The 21,328-nt window shown below is 39.2% G+C and overlaps 1 protein-coding gene across 1 annotated transcript in view; it reads right to left on the minus strand.

The window, feature by feature from the left end:
- Positions 1–15,991, minus strand: part of LOC124150095 (lachesin-like) — a 71,837-nt gene extending 55,846 nt beyond the window's left edge. The window contains exon 1 of the mRNA XM_046522009.2: positions 15,592–15,991. Within this exon, the coding sequence (XP_046377965.1) occupies positions 15,592–15,631 (40 nt within the window). The 5' untranslated portion in view covers positions 15,632–15,991. The remainder of the gene's footprint in view (positions 1–15,591) is intronic.
- Between the last annotated feature and the right edge of the window lie 5,337 nt (positions 15,992–21,328).

Genomic DNA, 21,328 nt, shown 5'->3' on the forward strand with positions numbered 1-21,328 from the left:
TTGGTTCTTTAATACTCGAGCGTTCCTTTATAGAATTCATTTATTTTACGTTAAACGCAACTATATTTCTGGGACCATGTTTGGCTTTGTGATAATATATTAAATATTAAACAGTTTCATCTTATTGATAGCATGGGTATTAGATTAATTTCATATCAGGTTTACTGTTTAACGCGCAAATGTACCCCATCCTCATCAACTCATCATTTCCCAATGTTTATTGACATTACATGTAAATGTGACAGATTTCCTCTGTACTCGGAATGTCTGAAGTTTCGAGCTTTGTCATCGCAGATGCGGAAGTGACCCGTCAGCTTAATTTCAGCCCTAACGGGCATTACCAGCATGTGTCAATACTTTCCGGTCAGAAAAGCCTTATGTCAAACCTCAAATAGAACATGTGTTTATCCACCCACCATGCATGTCGACTGATGAAAAATGATCCTGGCGTCCTCAGCCTCCGGATCTAACTAACATCACTACATGAATAACATCGTCATCTTTCAACTCCAGTTGACCCGCAGTCACAAAAGATGTCACTTGTCACATGTATAATCTCCGTGACGCGAATGCACGTGCTTTACGGGTAAGTCGAGACGTGCAACATGGATGCATGTTCTTTGTGTAAGTAGGGTTCTCTCTGAAGTCTTAAGCACGGGATAAGTCAATACGATCCAACACGGAGGCCCCCTGTCTCTCACGGAAAACAAATTATCAAACCGGCTCGCTCCCATTTTAACAATCGATCCCGATCTCCGAACAAATCAGATCGCCTACCCGGAAACTCATTAAGTGGCACAAACTGCGGACTATGTAAACAAGGCTGACAGGGTTGTGATGGCAAGCCAATGGACTAATTGATGAACTTGGATTCAGATTGATAGTGTCCGCGACTTAATTTACTCCACTTTCACTGTGGGATGACAGAGACTGCGCTAGACTGAGGTAAAACTACTTCAACTCCTTGGACTTTCTAACATGGAGTCTGAGGACCCGGCCAGACGAAGCCCAGTCGAGTCCAGTCGAACCATCCACTGTATCAACAAAGACTACGCTGTACTTAGTACCACTTGGCGACCCGAACGGTAACTATTTACTTGCAGCTTTCGCCAAATAACAGAAAATGTACGATTGTCATCAATTATCTAAGTCGACTTTGATCCTTGTGTTTTTCTATTGCGGTCACTTGAATAATATATGGTGTAAATTGAATGATAAGCTTATAGGGGAAGGGCAAGCACTAAAGTGAAATAAGGTGTGTTAGGTCTGTAGGATGTTAGAACATCTTCATCAATAACAGAAGGTTTCCCATTAAACTGAGCGCCACGACTATGCGATAATACCGTATGTCCGTTTCGCGGCTCCATCCCTGTTTTCATTCAAAAGAACACGGAATTTAACGCACAATCACCAATTTCCGCTTCCAGAACAGGCCTTAATGAAGTCAGTACATCTGGAGCACATTTGATAATGAAGTGAACCAATCTACATTTCCCATATGGTGTTGGTCTTCACAATGCATCCTTATCTGACGGATACTAGTATTCCCGAGTTCAAAGACTCCTCTGCATCCAGCGGGGAATACAACAACATAGGTACATCACAAAGTGACTGTAAATGTAACAGGCCGTTTGACCTGACTGAAATATCGCCAGGGGCTGATCCGTCCTCAACCTCTGATTACAGCGAGGTTAGCAATTAAATCGCCGCTGAATGCTGGGAGAGAGAGAGACACAGAGAGAGGAGAGGAAGCTAGAGAGAGGAGGAGGAGAGAGAGAGAGAGAGAGAGAGAGAGAGAGAGAGAGAGAGAGATGTTCTCTGCTTCATATAATTTATTCACCTGATGTGGGAGTATATACTCCGAAATGTTGTGTTATAAATACATGCATAATAAAGGAGTTGATATCCTTATGTGAATCACTTCTAAATGCCATTCAAATAATATTAAATAATAATAATAATAAATTCAATAATATTGAACACCATGTTAAACTAAAATTCACCGCACCTGTAACTGGTTGAGAGAGAGAGAGAGAGAGAGAGAGAGAGAGAGAGAGAGAGAGAGAGAGAGAGTAAATGAGTAAGTAAATGGTCAGGACTCATCTGGTGATCTAGTCTTTAGCCCGATTTTCCCTTTGTTCAGGTAAACATCCAATATGCGTTTGAACAAATATAAACCGTATGAAGTCCTCACCAGTATGTGGGAAAGTATGACGCCTGTCTACAGTGCAAGACAGATGTTTCACTATTGATGAAACATATTCATCACTGGACCAACCTGGACATTTCCCGTTAAGGTGCATCATATATGAGTCGGGTAAAAGGGTCGTTACTCAAGTAGAACCTGGCGTCATGGCTGCTTTATACTTTAGCTGCAGAGTTATAAAGAGCTGGAGACCTGTACAGTTAGTTGCAATGTGTTTGCAGTGTAAATGAAAGCCTAGTCTCTCATCTCCAACCTTCATCTCCGCCATCTTTTTTCTTCATGTGCACTACCAAATTTATATTTCAACAAGTCAGCTGTACACAGAATGGAAGTGAGATCGAACTAGTCGATTGTTGATAGCGCCACCTACGCAGGAGCCTGATCGATTAAGAGTCAAATTTCAGCCATTATGAACAACGCGGAAGTATTGTATCTGACTTAAATATGACGACCCAGTACAACTGACGCCAGACCCCAGCAGGCCTAAGTATGACGATGATCATTATGGAAGCCCCAAATGAGATAACAATCAGAATGTACCCAACCGTGAAAATATTTTGTATGTGTAAGATAACGATTATCATCCTTTGGCTATAATATTACTTGTACATCCCATCTCAATTAAATTATGGCCCTCGCTTGCGCTCCACATCCTGCGTAACCCTTCCCAAAGGTGTCATGTTAGTGAATTTATTCTCCTCGCTGGTCATGTGATACAACCGCCTGCTTCAACAAGAGTACAGCTTGTCTGCAACAATTTTGCATGTCTGTGGCCTTGACACCTACCGTACACCATCTAGTCTATAGTTTTGTCTACTGCTGTTTTCGAAATTGTTCTTGTGATGTCAAAGGAAAGACTGGGTCTTGCCTAAATCCCAGCAATTATCACCTATACGTTTGCGGCTGCGCACATGTGGTAATGGCATCAGACAGTGTTAGAACATCACGCAGATGTGACAGATAACAAGTAGTATATCAACTCTCAATGAGAAACAATCTCCGGGTATGATAAAATTACGAACGTTGTTCAACTAGTGGTGTTGGGGGGGAAACTGACCCCAGTGAACGTCTGAACCTCGTTACGTTGCCAGCAGAGATCCGTCACAAGCGCTCATCACACTTTAGGAGAGCACTGCCACTGTACAATTAGATTGGCGTAAATTAGGTCATTCTAAAGTGATTGGCCCATTCACTGTCTCTCTGGACAGAAAACGTCTTCTTTTCAACTGGAGGAAATCGGGCTCAATAATATTGTTTGTGTGTCATGATGGTCTTGCGTTCTGAAAGGTTACAGAAGGACATGCTAAAAATGGTGCTAAGGTTGTTTTTATCATTTGCCAGCCTGGATTTAACGCCGCTGTGAACAGTATTCCAGCTATATCACGGCGTGTCAGCTTCATGTGGGAGGAAAGCCCAAAGCGATGCAGGTCTTAGACGTCTTTCATTTTGGTGAAACCCACGAGCACGGGTAAGGTGCGCACAGACCCAGAAACATAATCATAATCAGAGCGAACCGGGATTCGAACCCACAATCAAAGGCATCTGGCTTGTCCAATGGACGCAACTCCGCACAGCGCATTTACACTTTGGTATTACGTCATCCAAATAGCGTCTGGACATGTGCAGAGAGCACTATAATGTATTATAGGGACCACATGAAGAACACTATACTGTACCATTGGGAATATACACTATGATGTATTATAGGGACCACATGAAGAACACTATACTGTACCATAGGGAATATACACTATGATGTATTATAGGGACCACATGAAGAACACTATACTGTACCATGGGGAATATACACTATGATGTATTATAGGGACCACATGAAGAACACTATACTGTACCATAGGGAATATACACTATGATGTATTATAGGGACCACATGAAGAACACTATACTGTACCATAGGGAATATACACTATGATGTATTATAGGGACCACATGAAGAACACTATACTGTACCATAGGGAATATACACTATGATGTATTATAGGGACCACATGAAGAACACTATACTGTACCATAGGGAATATACACTATGATGTATTATAGGGACCACATGAAGAACACTATACTGTACCATAGGGAATATACACTATGATGTATTATAGGGACCACATGAAGAACACTATACTGTACCATAGGGAATATACACTATGATGTATTATAGGGACCACATGAAGAACACTATACTGTACCATGGGGAATATACACTATGATGTATTATAGGGACCACATGAAGAACACTATACTGTACCATAGGGAATATACACTATGATGTATTATAGGGACCACATGAAGAACACTATACTGTACCATAGGGAATATACACTATGATGTATTATAGGGACCACACGAAGAACACTATACTGTACCATAGGGAATATACACTATGATGTATTATAGGGAACACATGAAGAACACTATACTGTACCATAGGGAATATACACTATGATGTATTATAAATATGATACAAAACAAATGATGATGCATTTAAGAGTCCTTGACAGGTGAACAGTTGATAACGGTTCGTTTGTATTTATTTATTAATTCATTCGGATTGAGAGAAGAACGTGTTTGTTTTTTGTTTGTGATTACCTAATGATTTACCCATGTCTGGTTTCAAGAGACGAAATGCTGCGGCAGCGTCTATCAACCTCTATCAAACCCCTTTTTTTCAACAAGTACCCCAATATTCCCAGCGCTAATTCTAAATTACCTTTCATCATGAAAGCTTAATACTCTAAATTCCAAGTATCTAACTCAATCAACCAATAAAATAATCAATTCGAATCTACATGGCACTTAATTTTCGTTCATTACGGAACTCCAGTCTCCAATCAACCCCCTGTAAGTCGCCATGGTGGTCTGTGATTGACGGCAATGTACCAAGGACCTGGTCATACTGGGTGATATGGACATCGTCTCTGCTTATCAGTTACTGGTGATGCTAGGGACATGCATGCTGGGAGGGCACACAGACATAGCACCGTATAACACTAGGGGGTGACATGTACACTGTGTTGATATCATCTTGGGCGAGCTATAGACAGGTTGCATACAACCGGTGTCGGCATGGTAGACATCACAGAGTATACCAGACTTGCAACCACACGCTGCCGTCACAAGCTACTGAGTGCAATTCACCCAACGTAATAGAAAGAAAGAAGCATAAATATAATATGAAACATCATCTAAAATTGTTTGCAACACATGAAATTGGCAGTAGCTGGTGTTGTTTAACACGATGCATATGCTGTTCAATACCATTTGGGAGGCACCGTGGAAACGTTGGACCGATAATTGAACGCAATACGTTGTTTGGACGTCATGTACTCAGCCCTGGGCTTTGTGCCCGATGGGAGCTATATTGAGATTATTACAAGTTCATTTTAATTTTTTAGAAAAATGAAGAATATTTATCAAAGGTTTTCTAATAAAACAGCTTTGATCAAATTCAAACATCAATAATATGCCAAAGCTAGGCAAAGCCAATGAGACGGGGATGAAAAGGTTTTAACTTTTCCAAATGATCTGATTATTTTCTTTGGAAACTGTATTTAGATACCAACGTAATTTTTAATGATTTAAATATTTTTCCACTAATCTAATTGAAAAACAATGCTCCATGATCTCGATCACGTTTACCGTATGAGGAGATTATTTACTTAACTTTCTCCGATCAGAGTTATACAAACAACAAACACCATGTGACGACATTGCCTCAAGCAGAGAACAAACATTATATGGCAATATAACACATTGATCATCATGACATTTGTACGAGTAGGGCGCAAAGGCTAAGATTACGTTTGTACATGTTTTTATGTTGTTTTATTAATGAACATGCATCCATATAATTCATATTCAGTTTAGGTGAGGTGAGGTAAGGTGAAATGGGGTTTAACGTCGCCTCCAAGATTATTGCACTTATATAGCGACGTGCATGCACGTGTGTGTGTGTGTGTGTGTGTGTGTGTGCGTGCGCGCGTGCGTGTGTGTGTGTGTGTGTGTGTGTTGCTGCTTGTATTAGTCAGGGCTGATTCCGATTTTAGTGCTAGCCCACTGAGATACTATGCCACAGTTTACATGAATACCCAACTCAGATACAGTATACTGACTCCAAGCCGACCAGTCTTAGTTTTATGCCCTTAATGCCGAGCGCCAGACTGGGTAACAACAAGTACCATATTCTAACGTCTTTCGGTATGACGCGGCCGGGGATCGAACCCCGGACCTTCCGCTCTCCTCGCGGACGCCCTACCTCGGTCCGTATTCAGTTTAGAGGAACGTGACGATTGATATTTACAAGCAGATTGTGGGTAAACAAAACATACACCCCTGAATTAACTGTAACAAGTTGAAGACACACATTATTTGCTGGATCCCATTGAGAAGGATCAATTGATACCTTTTAAGATACATCAGCCCGTTCGGTTAAAGGTTGGCTTGATTTGTATGGGGCCTTTAATGTCGTATAGTTTGTTTATTCGGCGATAGCAATGTCGTTTGAAGTATCTCCAAACAAACAATACCCATGTGCATTCATTCATTGCTCTGAACAGACAAGTGATTTACCACCAAACGTAGCAGTGAGAGTTGTCGGCTACATATAACATCAGGTTCCCTCCCAATTGGTTTAAGCGGTGGATAATTTGTACCATCTTGACCTGTCAAATAGCAACACTCCGGGGAAGTATACTGGGATATTGAGTTACCGTGGTAGAGGTGTGAGTGTGTGTTACTTAACGTTATGAAGATCATTTGGGGAACCGTTCCAGAAGTGTCACCAACGAAAGCATGGTCATTATAGTCGAATTGTACAATGGATTCTTACGACTATGGAAAGGGTTTTTCCACTTTTGTTTTGTTGAATGACCGCAATTGGGGACGAACTAACGAAGATATGCTCTAACTAATAGGGTTGTGTTAATATTACACCTACATCTACAACACACACAAACACACTACTACTACTACTACTACTACTACTACTACTACTACTACTACTACTAGAAGTCAAGCTTGCTGACTTGGTTAAACATGTCATATGCAGTAAACTACGGTTATAACGAACACGCTTATAACGAACTGACGGATATAACGAACTTACTTCTTAGTCCCGACCATTTGCTGTGGTTATGCTGTATATATGCTTATAACGAACTACGGTTATAACGAACTAAAAATAGAAGTCCCTTTGAGTTCGTTATAACCGTAGTTTACTGTAATCGCAATTGCGAAGATTGATGCTCATGATGCCAATCACTAGGTTGGTCTGGACTCTATTATTAGACATATAGGTGGAATATTGCTGAGAGCGGAGTTAAACAACAAACAAATTACTACCACTCCGACCCTATGTATAGTTATAGTGTTGGCAGTAGTATTACCACTCCTTCTTTCAACTACTTCTCTCTCCCTTGACAACTCCCTATACCACTCCGACTGCTGCTACCGTCCACTCCACGACCAGCTCAACATCGGCTACTGACGCTGTACTAAATGGAATAGAGCTGAAACGTACATGTCCATGCAACACCAAGGCACCCAAACAATCAAAAGCAACATCGGCTACTGACGCTGTACTAAATGGACTAGAGCAGAAACGTACATGTCCATGCAACACCAAGGCACCCAAACAATCAAAGGACATGTGTAGTATATTGAAACGTTTTGGATTTAGATACTGAATACGTAAGCAAATCTGTGCTGTGCGTCTGTTGAAGTTGTCAGCATGCTTGGGATACACTCCAGCTTGTTGACTCCGAAGCACAAACCGCTTTACCGACGGTTATACCGCACGTGATCTTATCAGTGAATGACGGATGGATACGACTATTTATTTTCAGCGTCGTTAAACATTAGGAGATGTAGAAAATGGAAAAACTACACACTGCAGGCGAAAAGCTGTGAACTGCACAACAAGCGGACTTTATACTTGTATGGCTATGGTGACTATATAATGTAATAACCATTAACCATTAATGATCTGAGACAAAAATCATAACTCTACTTTTACTGTCTGCTCACTTCTCGTTACATTTACTTATGTTATAAGGTTTTTTTAGACACATATATGGATAGGATAAGCGTATCAGTGAGACTTGCTATTACACCTAGTCCAGATAATGGCCAATAACAAGTTTACATAGACCTTACTTGTTGAGCTGTGTGTGTACTAAATAGCTGTTTATCCAAACAAACGGTTTGACAACAAACCAGGCGATACTCTGTCGCCCAACATAAAGGTAGTCCCGAGTTTATACTCTCGGTACGTTGACAAATTGTTTCAACAGAAAATCCGTAGATTAAGTGCCTTTGGACTGACGCTATAGCAAACCAAACAGGACAATATTTATTGTAAGAAACCAGCGCACAAGTACTTAAACATTTAAACAATACGGGGTTTGACTGCTAGAGGAATGGCAGCGAGTGAAAAAAGGCGAGCTATTTGGGGGAGTCTTTATTGCCCACATTACTGTAATGGGAGCTTTGCACTGCATGGGGAACCTTAACCCATAGAATGTTATTTCGATTACTTCTAATTCTTCCGGACACTTTCTCCGTCATAGTCTCTTTAAGAACACCTACATGATGCTGAAACAATTGCACGTTGTCGATTTGTAATTACGCCAAGACAGATACGATTTGGTAATCGTTGCCAAGGTTTAAAACGCCCAATTTAATTCAATCTGTTTCCATTTCTGTAAAAGGCACGATGTGAATTTTGTGGGCGGCGGTTTGGAGAATGTAGTAGGGGAATGAAGGAATGCTTGTCCCGGGATCTGATCAAACACAATCAAAGATTAACATACAACCCTCTTGGCAGGTGAGCCTTTGACATCAGTCAGTTATTCAAGGCAAAGTGGAGACGTATTTGCTGTTTGTTAAAGATTTCTTTGGCAACGTGCTGCTTCCAACATGATGTCAACAATAAAATGTTTAAGATGTTTCAGGTTATGAAAATAGTAAATATTATCCATATTCTGCTTGCATAAGTTTCAGCAGGTGTGGGAGGAGCATATTTAACAATCTCTACATTTTCCACATTCTATGATTTGGTTTGGTTTGTTTGTTGTTTAACCCCGCACTCCGCAATATTCCAGTTATATGACGGCGGTTTGTAAATAATCGAGTCTGGACCAGATAATCCAGTGATTGACATCATGAGCATCGACCCACGCAATTGGGATACGATGACATGCACAAACCAAGTCAGCGAGCCTGACCACCCGATCCCGTTAGTCGCCTCTTTCGACAAGCATAGCCGCCTTTTACGGCAAGCATGGGTTGCTGTAGACATATTCTACCCCGGATCGTCACGGATCGGTATGTCTGAATATCGCTTGTCAAGGAAACACAAAATGTTTATCAATTATGGTATCATCAATGATAGGTTAATACCATACACACGTCATTTGGTCACGGGTACACAGTCACTATGTTAATATTCCGTCTGTAATATATCTGCTCCCTGTCTCATCCATCAAGCTTCTTGTACTAAGACGTGTTGGTTGCTACTGTTGAACATTACTCATCCTCAAGGACTGTTACCATGCTCCCACATAGAACGTAGCAGTTGCAGTCTAGACGCATTTGACGCGGTAAGTCTCAGAGGTAGATGTGTGACATACCTGCTACAGCGCTCACTTGTTACGCTGGGCGCACAGGTTATAGCATCCTTGTGGGTATAATATACAACGTTACAATCGGTGCCCCTATCATGCTACGGGTTTTGTGGCACGCGGAGGCATATGCCATACTGAGTTCCCACCTTGTACACCTCGAGCGATCGTTAACGCCGATATGGCTAGAGGATACAAGAAGATTGTTCCCATCCGTACATGTGTAGGGATTCAGTTGTTCGGTCAGACAATATACACGAAACATGGTCAAGATGCATTTGAGAGAATTGTCATATTTTGATAATTTGTCCAAAAACAATTCGCTGATTTTATAATATAATTATTTCATTTTCTGAAATCAGGACAAGATGAGTATGTTGACATGTAGATGTCTTGAAAATGTACATCATGTTTTCAATTATTTTTTTAAATCAAGAGTGACATTTTCACATGTAAAGTCTCGAAAACCTACATTAGTATTCAGTGGTAATTGATCATTCATAGGGGCAAATTGGTGGACAGTTCTTAATGGGATATGAATGCAGAGTTGACCTGTGGATTTCAACATCTTTATTCTTTCAATTAGCATTGTAATTGAAAGAATGAAGTAGATGAACTCTGTCAGCACTGACACTACATCCCATAAAATGTCAGGATATTGGAGTGTAGATCACAAGTCTGCTTACTGAATTGAAGATCATGTATACTTTGTAATCTATTTTTAAAATGGTTACACAGAGAGAGAGAGAGAGAGAGAGAGAGAGAGAGAGAGAGAGAGAGAGAGAGAGAGAGAGAGAGAGAGACCCTTGCTGGTCAGGAATGATCCCGTGGTCTATTCTTTAGCCCGAAATTACCTTTGCTCGGGGAAACCAATATGCGTTTGAACAAATATACCAAATCGTATGAAGTCCTCACCAGTATGTGGGGAAGTATGACGCCTGTCTACAGTGCAAGACAGGTATCTCACTATTGATGAAACCCATTCATCACAGGAACAGCCTCCATCAGTCACATCGGCCTTAGTCAAAACAAAACGAGAAACAATCTGGTCTAGCGCTAACGAGCAAAACATTAGAAATACCAGGGGCACATTGCTACAATTCTACCCAAACACAGGTGTGTAATTGTGTTGAAAGGAAACTGCTTCTTACGATTGAAACATACTGCTTCCAGAAGAGAGTTACACTTTTTGGATTGTGCTCCGACGTGCCGACGACTAAAAACAATTATATACATTGTCATCCAATCTGGTATCTGTGATGTTTTGTCGAGATTTCGAGAAATACGTGGTAGGTTCACTTTTCATGTGACACGATAACATTGTCGTGTGATACCTGATAGAAATACATCTCGCCTGTCCACCGACCACTCGCATTCCATTATCAGTCACATCCGTATCAACACTACACTGGTCGTACAACATCAAATCTTAATGAATAAATGACATGTTTCATATTACAATGCCCGTAAAGCTAAAGGGCTTCGTTTTATATCACATTAATGATCGCATCTTAAGCAAGGATGAACAATACAATACAAAAATTAACCAGCCGCAGTTTGATGAATAATTCACAATCACATTATCTGGCTTGAAAATCCAAAACCATACTTGGCAGTTGTCTCACCCTTAATATATTTTTCACAAATGTTGGATAGGACACTGAACGTTGCCAGCCTAATGCACGTTAAAAATAACATAATTTTTCCACATGATGTTCTTATCACAAGATACTGGTCTCATTTACAAGGCAGGTGTTTCGATCCAGCCTGGCAGATATTGCATTTATTCATAATCTTACTTGAAATACCATCTATAAGCTCACTCCAGCCTGTAGAAGGTTAACGTCGGTTTAATTCCAGCGTTTGTGCCTGAACTTTCATCTCTCAGCATGAGCGGCGTCAACACGAAGCAATGGGGTTGATGTTACTTCTGTACTTAGTTTTTGTTGCAAGAAAAGTATTCGAGCCTAAATCGGGATATCACATTTTTCTACTACCTTGACTTCATAGTTCGAGCTTCTTCTTTGGGGCAATCTGGTGCCAAGAAAAAAACCTTATCTTTGGCCCGATACTGTAGTTATTTGAATTATCACCTTACGTATGAGCGCTAAAACGTTGGAATGTCCCAGATTAGCTAAACAGGAGGCTAAAAACTTCAAAATCGTTGCAGCAATAAGTATATATTTTATGCCTGCCTTATCGTGATCATTCTGTATGTTCGAGAAGGTTTGTGTAATGGCTGTATCCCCCATGAGCTTGGTAATGTGTGTTTCCATAAAACGGTTTATTGCCAATTCCCGTCCAGACACCTTTTGTTGAACATTGAGCGGGTGTCTTTCATAAGGTATTGTTGCAATCACTGCACGCTAATAACAGTCGCAGTCCAAGCTTATAATAATCAACATTGATTGATTGTCTGTTTTCACTGTGACATTAATGACCAATGAACATGTCTGACAATCAATACGGAATTGTCAACATGATTGATCATACCATACTCAAGGATATTGACCGTAACTATTCAATATATGTAATAACATTTATTTGTAATTAGGTTACATAAGCTATTAACGGCTGTGTCCTTCATTCAATAGTTCCATTACCTTTTGGTTATCTAACACATGAAGAACATTTGGTATAAATTGAAAGCAAGCAATGTTTATCTAACTGACAAAGCGATATTTCTCTCAAGCTACTTTTTTCGACATCTTTCTTGGGGGGAAGATTAAACATTCTTGTGTCAATGGTGGAATTTGGTCATAGCAAGGGTCAGATACCTCATTTTAAGCCTTGAGGTAGCGTCCTTAAACATTCTCAGATAGAAGATCTTTGTTTTCGCATGGCCGGAAACTGAAGCCAGACTCTTGGGGGTTTGAAATCGTATGGAAACCCCGTGTTGTAGAGTATGTACATAGGAACACCTTCACCGTTTGATAGTCTCAGTGCTCTTGTTAGTATGTGCTAAGTGCGGTAAACAGACTTTAAGTGCCTGTTGATGAGTCCATGTTAACTAAACGAGCAATGACGGAATAAGTCTGCCCATTTAAACACAACGATACTGATTACATATTGACATTTATGTGTTTAATATAGATCAATGTAGGTGGGACAAAATGACAAATACATCCTTCCAATAAATGCACTGGCAAATGGCTCATTACTAATGTGTTGGCGAAGGCATTAACTGTAAATGTATATCCAATATAGAATATGAAACATATGACACACCAAACTGAAGGACAAAAGTGACAAATATATTTTCATACACATTAAAATTATTAATGCGAGCTTCCGATAGTAATTTGGCAGCAAAGGCGTTCAATCGATATGCGAAAATATCCAATAAAGATAACATCTTTGTTGAATATGACTGAATGTGAACACATTTGTTTCCATAGCGATGGCGTTTCATTACAAGGCAATGTGTTCCTATATTAAGAGAACATAATTACAGAAAGTTCATATGTTCACAGAAGTTCAATAGAAGGAGGTTTCTCCATGAAAAGGTTCTTGATGTCTTTCTGCGAACAAAATTGTACGTATTGGGGTTAGAAGTTCGTGAATGACACGTTGATTACATATATTCGGAGTTGACTAGAACTTTTCACGCTTGTGCACGTCAACTTAATAGAAGATCCGTCGTCCACTTAGGACTACAATACTGCTAAATACAGCAAGGATCACATGGCACGAACACAGACTGACCACTGGTCAGTAACAGATCGTCCAGACGTTTGAAAGAGAAATGTAATAGGCGACGTGACCGATAAAACGTTACACGTTTCTTGTCTGTAACGCAAGGCTTAACTGTTGATATATTGCCGCTTTATTGAAATGGGTGCCCGCTTAAACTATGTCTTATTAGTCATCTCGGTTTCATTTCCTCTGTGAAATGTCTATAATTAAGCTATATACACACTACACTAGTCACAGTGAAATGAAGGGATGAAAAGTGAAAAGTACACACTTAAACCAAATCGATTTAAATTGAATCTACTGTCCATGAATAGTATAGGCTAATATTTTTGCTTATAGTATATGTGCTAGATACACATGTCACATTGATGGTTATTGAAGACAATCAAATGTCAACATTTTTCATACTCTAATCATAGGGTTGAGGAGGGTCCATATCATTTTGACGTTCATTTCAATAACATTATTTGTCGAAGTCTCTCATATTTTCACATGTGTATTGCATGCATGTCCTACATTTAAGACAATCTTAATGTATTTGACACATGTGGTGCGAAAGTCTATATATATCTATATATATAACTCTATATATATCTATATATATATATATATCTAAATTTTTATATAAATATCTATATATATATATCTCTATATCTCTCTATCTCTCTCTCTCTCTCTCTCTCTCTCTCTCTCTCTCTCTCTATATATATATATATATATATATATAACTCATGTAAACGGGGGTAGGAGGTGAACACATACCAAAAAAAAAATTATTCCCCCCAAACCATCCATGTCAATATCAACACGGCATTGATCGATAATCGATACATAATGATATCAATGGCATTCACATTGGCTGTCGATCTTACAGCTGATGTTATAGACATACTTTGTGTTACGTACATTGCAGTCACCCTGTCTATTTCAGGCAATGATATAGATGATGCATCAGTCGTGCATGTCATGTATATAGCAGAAACTGTGTAATGCACATGTGTGCATGTCATGTAAATGACAGTTTTCGTGAGATATATCAGCATACGTTTCATGTACATTACAGAAACTGTAGTATGAACATGTCATACACCATCAACAGCCATACACATGGGCATCGTCTCGGTAATGTACATTGAATTCCATGTTCCCACCTTTACCGTGAATGGCGGAGACGGCTAAGTCAATGATTTAGTAATCAATACATTATTATTCTCTTATCTGCATTTCATGTTATCAGGATAGTTTCCTTATTGAGATGACTAATTAACCGTGTATGAAAATAACATCAAATTGATAAGGACAATCAAGATATTTTCAGTTATTTCTCAGTATTTTTGGATTCGATCTCAAAGTTCAACCTTATCTATTATATGTTAATGCATTTCAAAAAATGCCACAGAAACGTCAATGTGGATGCCACGATGTCAAAGCGAGATTGTGATGAATATTATTAATCATGTGTACTAAATGCTTTTGTAGCTGCATTCTTTCACATCATTGTCATGAGCATTGGGATAACGGCAAATATATTGATTTTGTGAAGGTTCACTGAATAGACACTATATCAAAATCTATTGGGCGCTGACCATCGTGAAAACATGCCAAGCCATTTTACTCAAGGTTAAGGAAATACTGTATAACTTATTAAACTTTACAACACATGTCTATGCATGAATTCTATGAAATCATCATAAGATCATTAAAATGATATATAAAAAATACGAGGTGATTTTTTTGCTTCTTTTAATATCCTTATTCTCCTCACCTTGCAATTTACATTGGTATTTAATGGACTTGGAAAACGTCGGAAACAATCCTGAAATGTTAAAGCATTTCATTCCTACTTAAGTTATAGCTAATGGTTGTTGGGATCTATAATGTGAGAATATTACAAACTATTGATGATGAAAACGGGATCCAAACGAGTCATGATTAATTTCAATTTACTTTTATGAGAACACTACACTAACGTTAAAGACCAATGCCATGGTTAACGTTTAAGGGGTTAAGCAAAGTGCTAATAGTTTATTGAATAACTGTCTATTGACTTACCTAATTGCAGCAAAGCGGAAAAAAGGAAAAGTTCCCTCATGTTTCGAGCCTCGCCTTGTTGACTCGTTCATACCTTCAATAACGAGAGGTGTCAGGGTAATCCGTCACAAAATTCACATCAATTCGCTCTGCATCTTACTATCGTCTGCTTGGCCTCGTGTAAACTTCGGGGGATTAAGACAAAAGTTTCCTTCACAAAATAGTTCCACGGTCAGCAATATGCAAACAGAGGACGAAGCCGAGTTTGTGAATAGTCCTCCCTACGTCTTTGGCATATCGTACAGAAAATGAAAGACAAACATGTGGCCCCCTTAACTCTCACAACAGTAAGTCTGCGCGCTTACACGCGCGTTAGCCTTGTATCTATTTCAAACGCCGGCTCCCGTCCGTCAAGTTCCGCGGAAGCGATCGATTCGTGAGGCGGAGCTGTGCGGCTCTGCGTGGCGTATGTATCTCTCCCGCTAGTTTGTTATTGATAGGGGGAGAGGAAGGGGAAACTAGTGGAATCTGGGGGTAGGATCCCTAGGGACGGGCTGAAGTGTGATTTATATAATCCACATCTGCCCACTAAATTCGCTGCGGTTGTTATTTAATCTGGCGTTCACGTCTATGAATTGAAAGGACATTCAGAGCCACACAACTGTCCACGACGGTGTATGCCTCCGTCGAGGTGATAATATGCCCAATTATAATTATGTCGCAAGCATGTGGACGTTTAATTGGGGAAATGAAATTTGAATGAGTAGAGATCAGACATGGATGATATCGCGCGCTTGTAGTTAATTTCAACTTTGTGTTTACTGATGGGAGAAAGGACAATGACCGCAACACCAAACGACCAGCGTCCAAGAACCAATTTAGTAATGTGGTTTCAAAATACATGCATTTTAAATAGAGAACATTTGATAATTGATATTTTTCAAAATCAATATACATAACCACTACAATGTTGTACTAAACATTACATTATATTATTGTGAATTTATTGATGACAGAAGTGTGTTCATATGTGATAAAAACTGAACATTATGGGATGTTGAAACCTGTGATCATCTTCTGTGTGATTCACACCTATGTTATTGTTAGATCATGAACACATGAACATCATGAACATATGAAAATTCATATCAAATAGATATCATTAGATAATAAAAGTAACTGTATTGATTGAACATGCATCCTTCGGTGCAAGTCTATTATTAAAAATCGAGCAGCTTTAACACTGAACGCTCGGATTTAGACCACAAACTAATTTTGAATTGAACGTATTTATGTCTTTATTTGATAAAGACAGGTTGATCGAAGGAACTGATTAAATAAACTATTAAACTCAAATATATTCCCGTCAACTCGGACAGCTATGATAAAAGAAACATAAACAAGACAGAAAAATCAAAACTCTCTCGCAGAGCATGTTTTTTGCACAAGCAATAAATTCCAATTTTCATGCGTCAACAAGTTTGTAAATTTGTTTCACGGAAAGAGTAGTAAATGTCTTTCCTATGCTAACATCCACATGAAAAGTTTAGCTCCAATTGATTGGAGAAAGCCCCAAGCATTGAATAGAATCACCCCAAATCCAATAACAGCTCGTGGCCTGTAAATTAATCTCTCCCTTGTATTTTCATTCGACGTTAGAATGAATTTAAGTGCATTAATATTTAATCTCGAGGAAATGGGAATGTGACACTGTGGATAAGCGTATGAGTGTATCTGTTTCAGGAGCGTTGTACGCCTATTGTCCATCTAACAATGGCTGAGAGAACACTAATGTAATATTTAAGCACCATACGAACATTTTGGTAGCACATGCTTCTTGCGATGGCCATGATAAAACATCTCTACGCTTTGATAGTGTGAAAATATCACCCCTGCAAAAAATAGGTATAGAGTAGATTCAAAATTACAATACCGACGAGACACAAAAAGTAGAATTTGATTTCATTTCTATAATAGCTGTGTACCAAACATGCTATACGCATTATGAAATACAATAATTTACAACGATTCATGTGCCCTGGACATTCATGTTGCAGAAGTCAATGCATATTTCGAGTTCTGGCACACAACCACGCCATAAAGCGGAGCTGGCTTGAAAGCCCTGAAAACCATGGTGGTATGGGCTTTGCAGTGCTTGCATGTATTTGCTGGAAATTGTCATGATTGACCATAATGAAGCGTCAGGTAGTTTGCGTGTTGGATAATTGTTGACCGTCTTACAACGAAGGCCTACAGAACAATTTCCTTAACCGAGATACTGTCATGATGCGTTAAAAGGATGTTAGTCGGCTTCGCTTTTAACAACATCGGATATACAGCGAATCTTATTTAGGAACTTTCGGATATTGCAGAGACGTTTTGAAAGTCCCTTGAATTTCGATCTATGCATCTATCTATCTATCATTCAATGGAATTGCCATGCGATTGTTACTAGAGATAAGCCTATCCTATAAACATGATTAATATGTTCTTATTTTGTGTATGAAATCGTCTACATGCCAACATTTGACACGTGATACCAATCCCGACATTACATTTCAAGATGAGTGAATGAGTGAGTTTAATAAATATATTTAAAATTATAGTTATATTGTGATTTACACACTTGAGTAATCATGTAATAATTTTAATTATACACCCAAATTAAGTACGGAGAAGCACCTATCCTAAAATGCCCCACAAATAACTGAAAACATGAGAATAACTATGAGACTTAAACCGTTCTTGAAGGACAGGCGTCTTGTGCTTCTTCGGGAACATGCATTGTCTACTCTCTAATTGGAGCGTTATCATCAGTCACCTACTGAACTGACTTGCACAAATACGTATATCGCCGGCTTAAGCAAAATCACCGGTATCTCTTCCAGTCCCGATTCCTGCCCTTCTCGGACATCCAGTGGACCTCAGTTCTGGTGGGAGGGAGAGGTGGAAAGTTTGCTGTCCGCCGCACTGTTAATAGCCTTTTCGATTAGATAAACCCACAATGGCATCAGTTAGGACGGTCTAGTCTGGCTTTTTACATGTCGATGATAAACCGTGGAGGTTATCGCGATTAGACTGTCCAAACATATCCATCAACACCTACGACCTTTGTATTGCCAAGTAAATTATTCAGTTTAAATTACTGACGATTGTGACATTATCTCACTAATCACTATTCAATTAACGCAATCTGTCTTCTAATAGTTGTTTGTTCTGATGATTTAGATTACAAGGAAATCGATGAATGGCGATATCTTGTATGCAGATAATATTTGTTTGCTGTTCATTACCGTAGACTATACAAACGGTCATAAATACGGATCAGTGTCAAGGATGGCATCTCACGACTGAGATATGATATCTGATGATTGCAGTTGCGTGGATCGATACTCGTGATGTCAATCACTGGATTGTCTGTTCCACACTCGATTATTATGAGACCGCCGTCATAAAATATTGCAGAGTGCGGTGTTAAACAACAAACAAACAAACCCCCAAACAAACAAACTGGACAGACCGCAGACTGACTTCATTAATACCTAGTGAGGTTGCAGCAGTGACTTCATCACAATCAATTTATAATTGTTAAGGCAGTATAGTTCAATCAGATTTAACGGATTCGCATATACACAGTCCTTTCAAATCAAATTCTATAACCGGCGACTTTGTTCTTGTGAAAAACGGGCTTCGAATATTACGAACTAATTTTAAAGGTTATTGTAGTTCGTTACATCCGAAAGTGGTCATGTACAGTGAAACCTCGTTAACCCGAACTTCATTAACCCGTTCAAGATGAGGTATCTTCCCGGACCCCGACGACTCATTATCAGCACACCTGTCCAACAGTCAAATTTCGCACTTGCTTGTTTCAAACTATAGTTTGTTCGATTTATACTACTCAGAAGAATTTAAGGGTCCCCCGATCCTTTCATATTACAGCAGCTGTAGTTAATCCGTCATGCCATAAAAGAATCGGGTGTTCTTTGACTTCACACCATGACAGATTAAGTATAGTAATAGGATGAATCGGGTGTTCTTTGACTTCACACCATGACAGATTAAGTATAGTAATAGGATGAATCGGGTGTTCTTTGACTTCACACCATGACAGATTAAGTATAGTAATAGGATGAATCGGGTGTTCTTTGACTTCACACCATGACAGATTCAGTATAGTAATAGGATGAATCGGGTGTTCTTTGACTTCACACCATGACAGATTAAGTATAGTAATAGGATGAATCGGGTGTTCTTTGACTTCTCACCATGACAGATTAAGTATAGAAAATGAAATAATCGGGTGTTCTTTGACTTCACACCACGACAGATTAAGTATAGTAATAGGATGAATCGGGTGTTCTTTGACTTCTCACCATGACAGATTAAGTATAGAAAATGAAATAATCGGGTGTTCTTTGACTTCACACCACGACAGATTCAGTATAGAAAATGAAATAATCGGGTTTTCTTTGACTTCACACCACGACAGACTAAGTGTAGTAAATAAAATAATCGGGTGTTCTTTGACTTCACACCACGACAGACTAAGTATAGTAAATGAAATAATCGGGTGTTCTTTGACTTCACACCATGACAGATTAAGTATAGAAAATGAAATAATCGGGTGTTCTTTGACTTCACACCATGACAGACTAAGTATAGAAAATGAAATAATCGGGTGTTCTTTGACTTCACACCATGGCAGATTCAGTATAGAAAATGTAATAATCGGGTGTTCTTTGACTTCACACCACGACAGACTAAGTATAGTAAATGAAATAATCGGGTGTTTTTTGACTTCACACCATGACAGATTAAGTATAGTAATAGGATGAATCGGGTGTTCTTTGACTTCACACCATGACAGATTAAGTATAGTAATAGGATGAATCGGGTGTTCTTTGACTTCACACCATGACAGATTCAGTATAGTAATAGGATGAATCGGGTGTTCTTTGACTTCACACCACGACAGATTTAGTATAGTAAACGAAGGAATCGGATGGTCCTCAACTTCTTTTGAGTGGTATATGTTCAACAATTCTGAGGACTTCGAGTTAACGAGACTCTGTTGTGCTTTGATCATCCCATGTGTACACTGTACGAGAAAGCTGAGCAATAAGATGGGAAATGTCTCTTGGCAAAGTAGATTTATAGGATTAGCCTATTTTCTCAATGCTACCCTACCGCCACTGTTCATAAGCTTTCTTACCATAAAACCCCAGATGACACAGGTACCTTATGAATTAATAAGGTATTGCCGCCACTATGGAAGTTAATCATTGGGCCTGTTAGGTTTGTAAATATCTGTCATCAGAGGTTATTGCTTAAGAAAGCTATCGCCTTCATTAATGCAAATCATTTCTCTTGATCTTTTCTTGTATACGCTGTAGCCGTGTACAGTTGTTCATCACATATCATCATATATCTACACACAAGTCATAAGAATCGATGTATTATGTTAGTGCTAGTGTTCATGGTTCATCGTTAAATCAAGGCCACGCTAACCAGAAAGATCATCACTCAGACAGGCTAAATGACGAACAATGGACTCACAGTTCGTACTAAGGGCATAACGGGAAAACATTAGGACATTACAGAATTACAGGGAACGTTCCATACAACTTGAGTCAGCTTGCCCAAAGCCAATGTGGACAATGAGATGCGATTATTGGAAGTCCATGTGAAGTACGGGCGTTTTGGTAGTCGTGACGGGAAGATTGCAGTGTGCAAGTGGGTACGGTCCAAGGGACGT

This window comes from Haliotis rufescens, unplaced genomic scaffold (genome assembly GCF_023055435.1).
Source record: "Haliotis rufescens isolate VD_foot unplaced genomic scaffold, xgHalRufe1.0.p SCAF_1, whole genome shotgun sequence".
Lineage (NCBI taxonomy): Eukaryota > Metazoa > Mollusca > Gastropoda > Lepetellida > Haliotidae > Haliotis > Haliotis rufescens.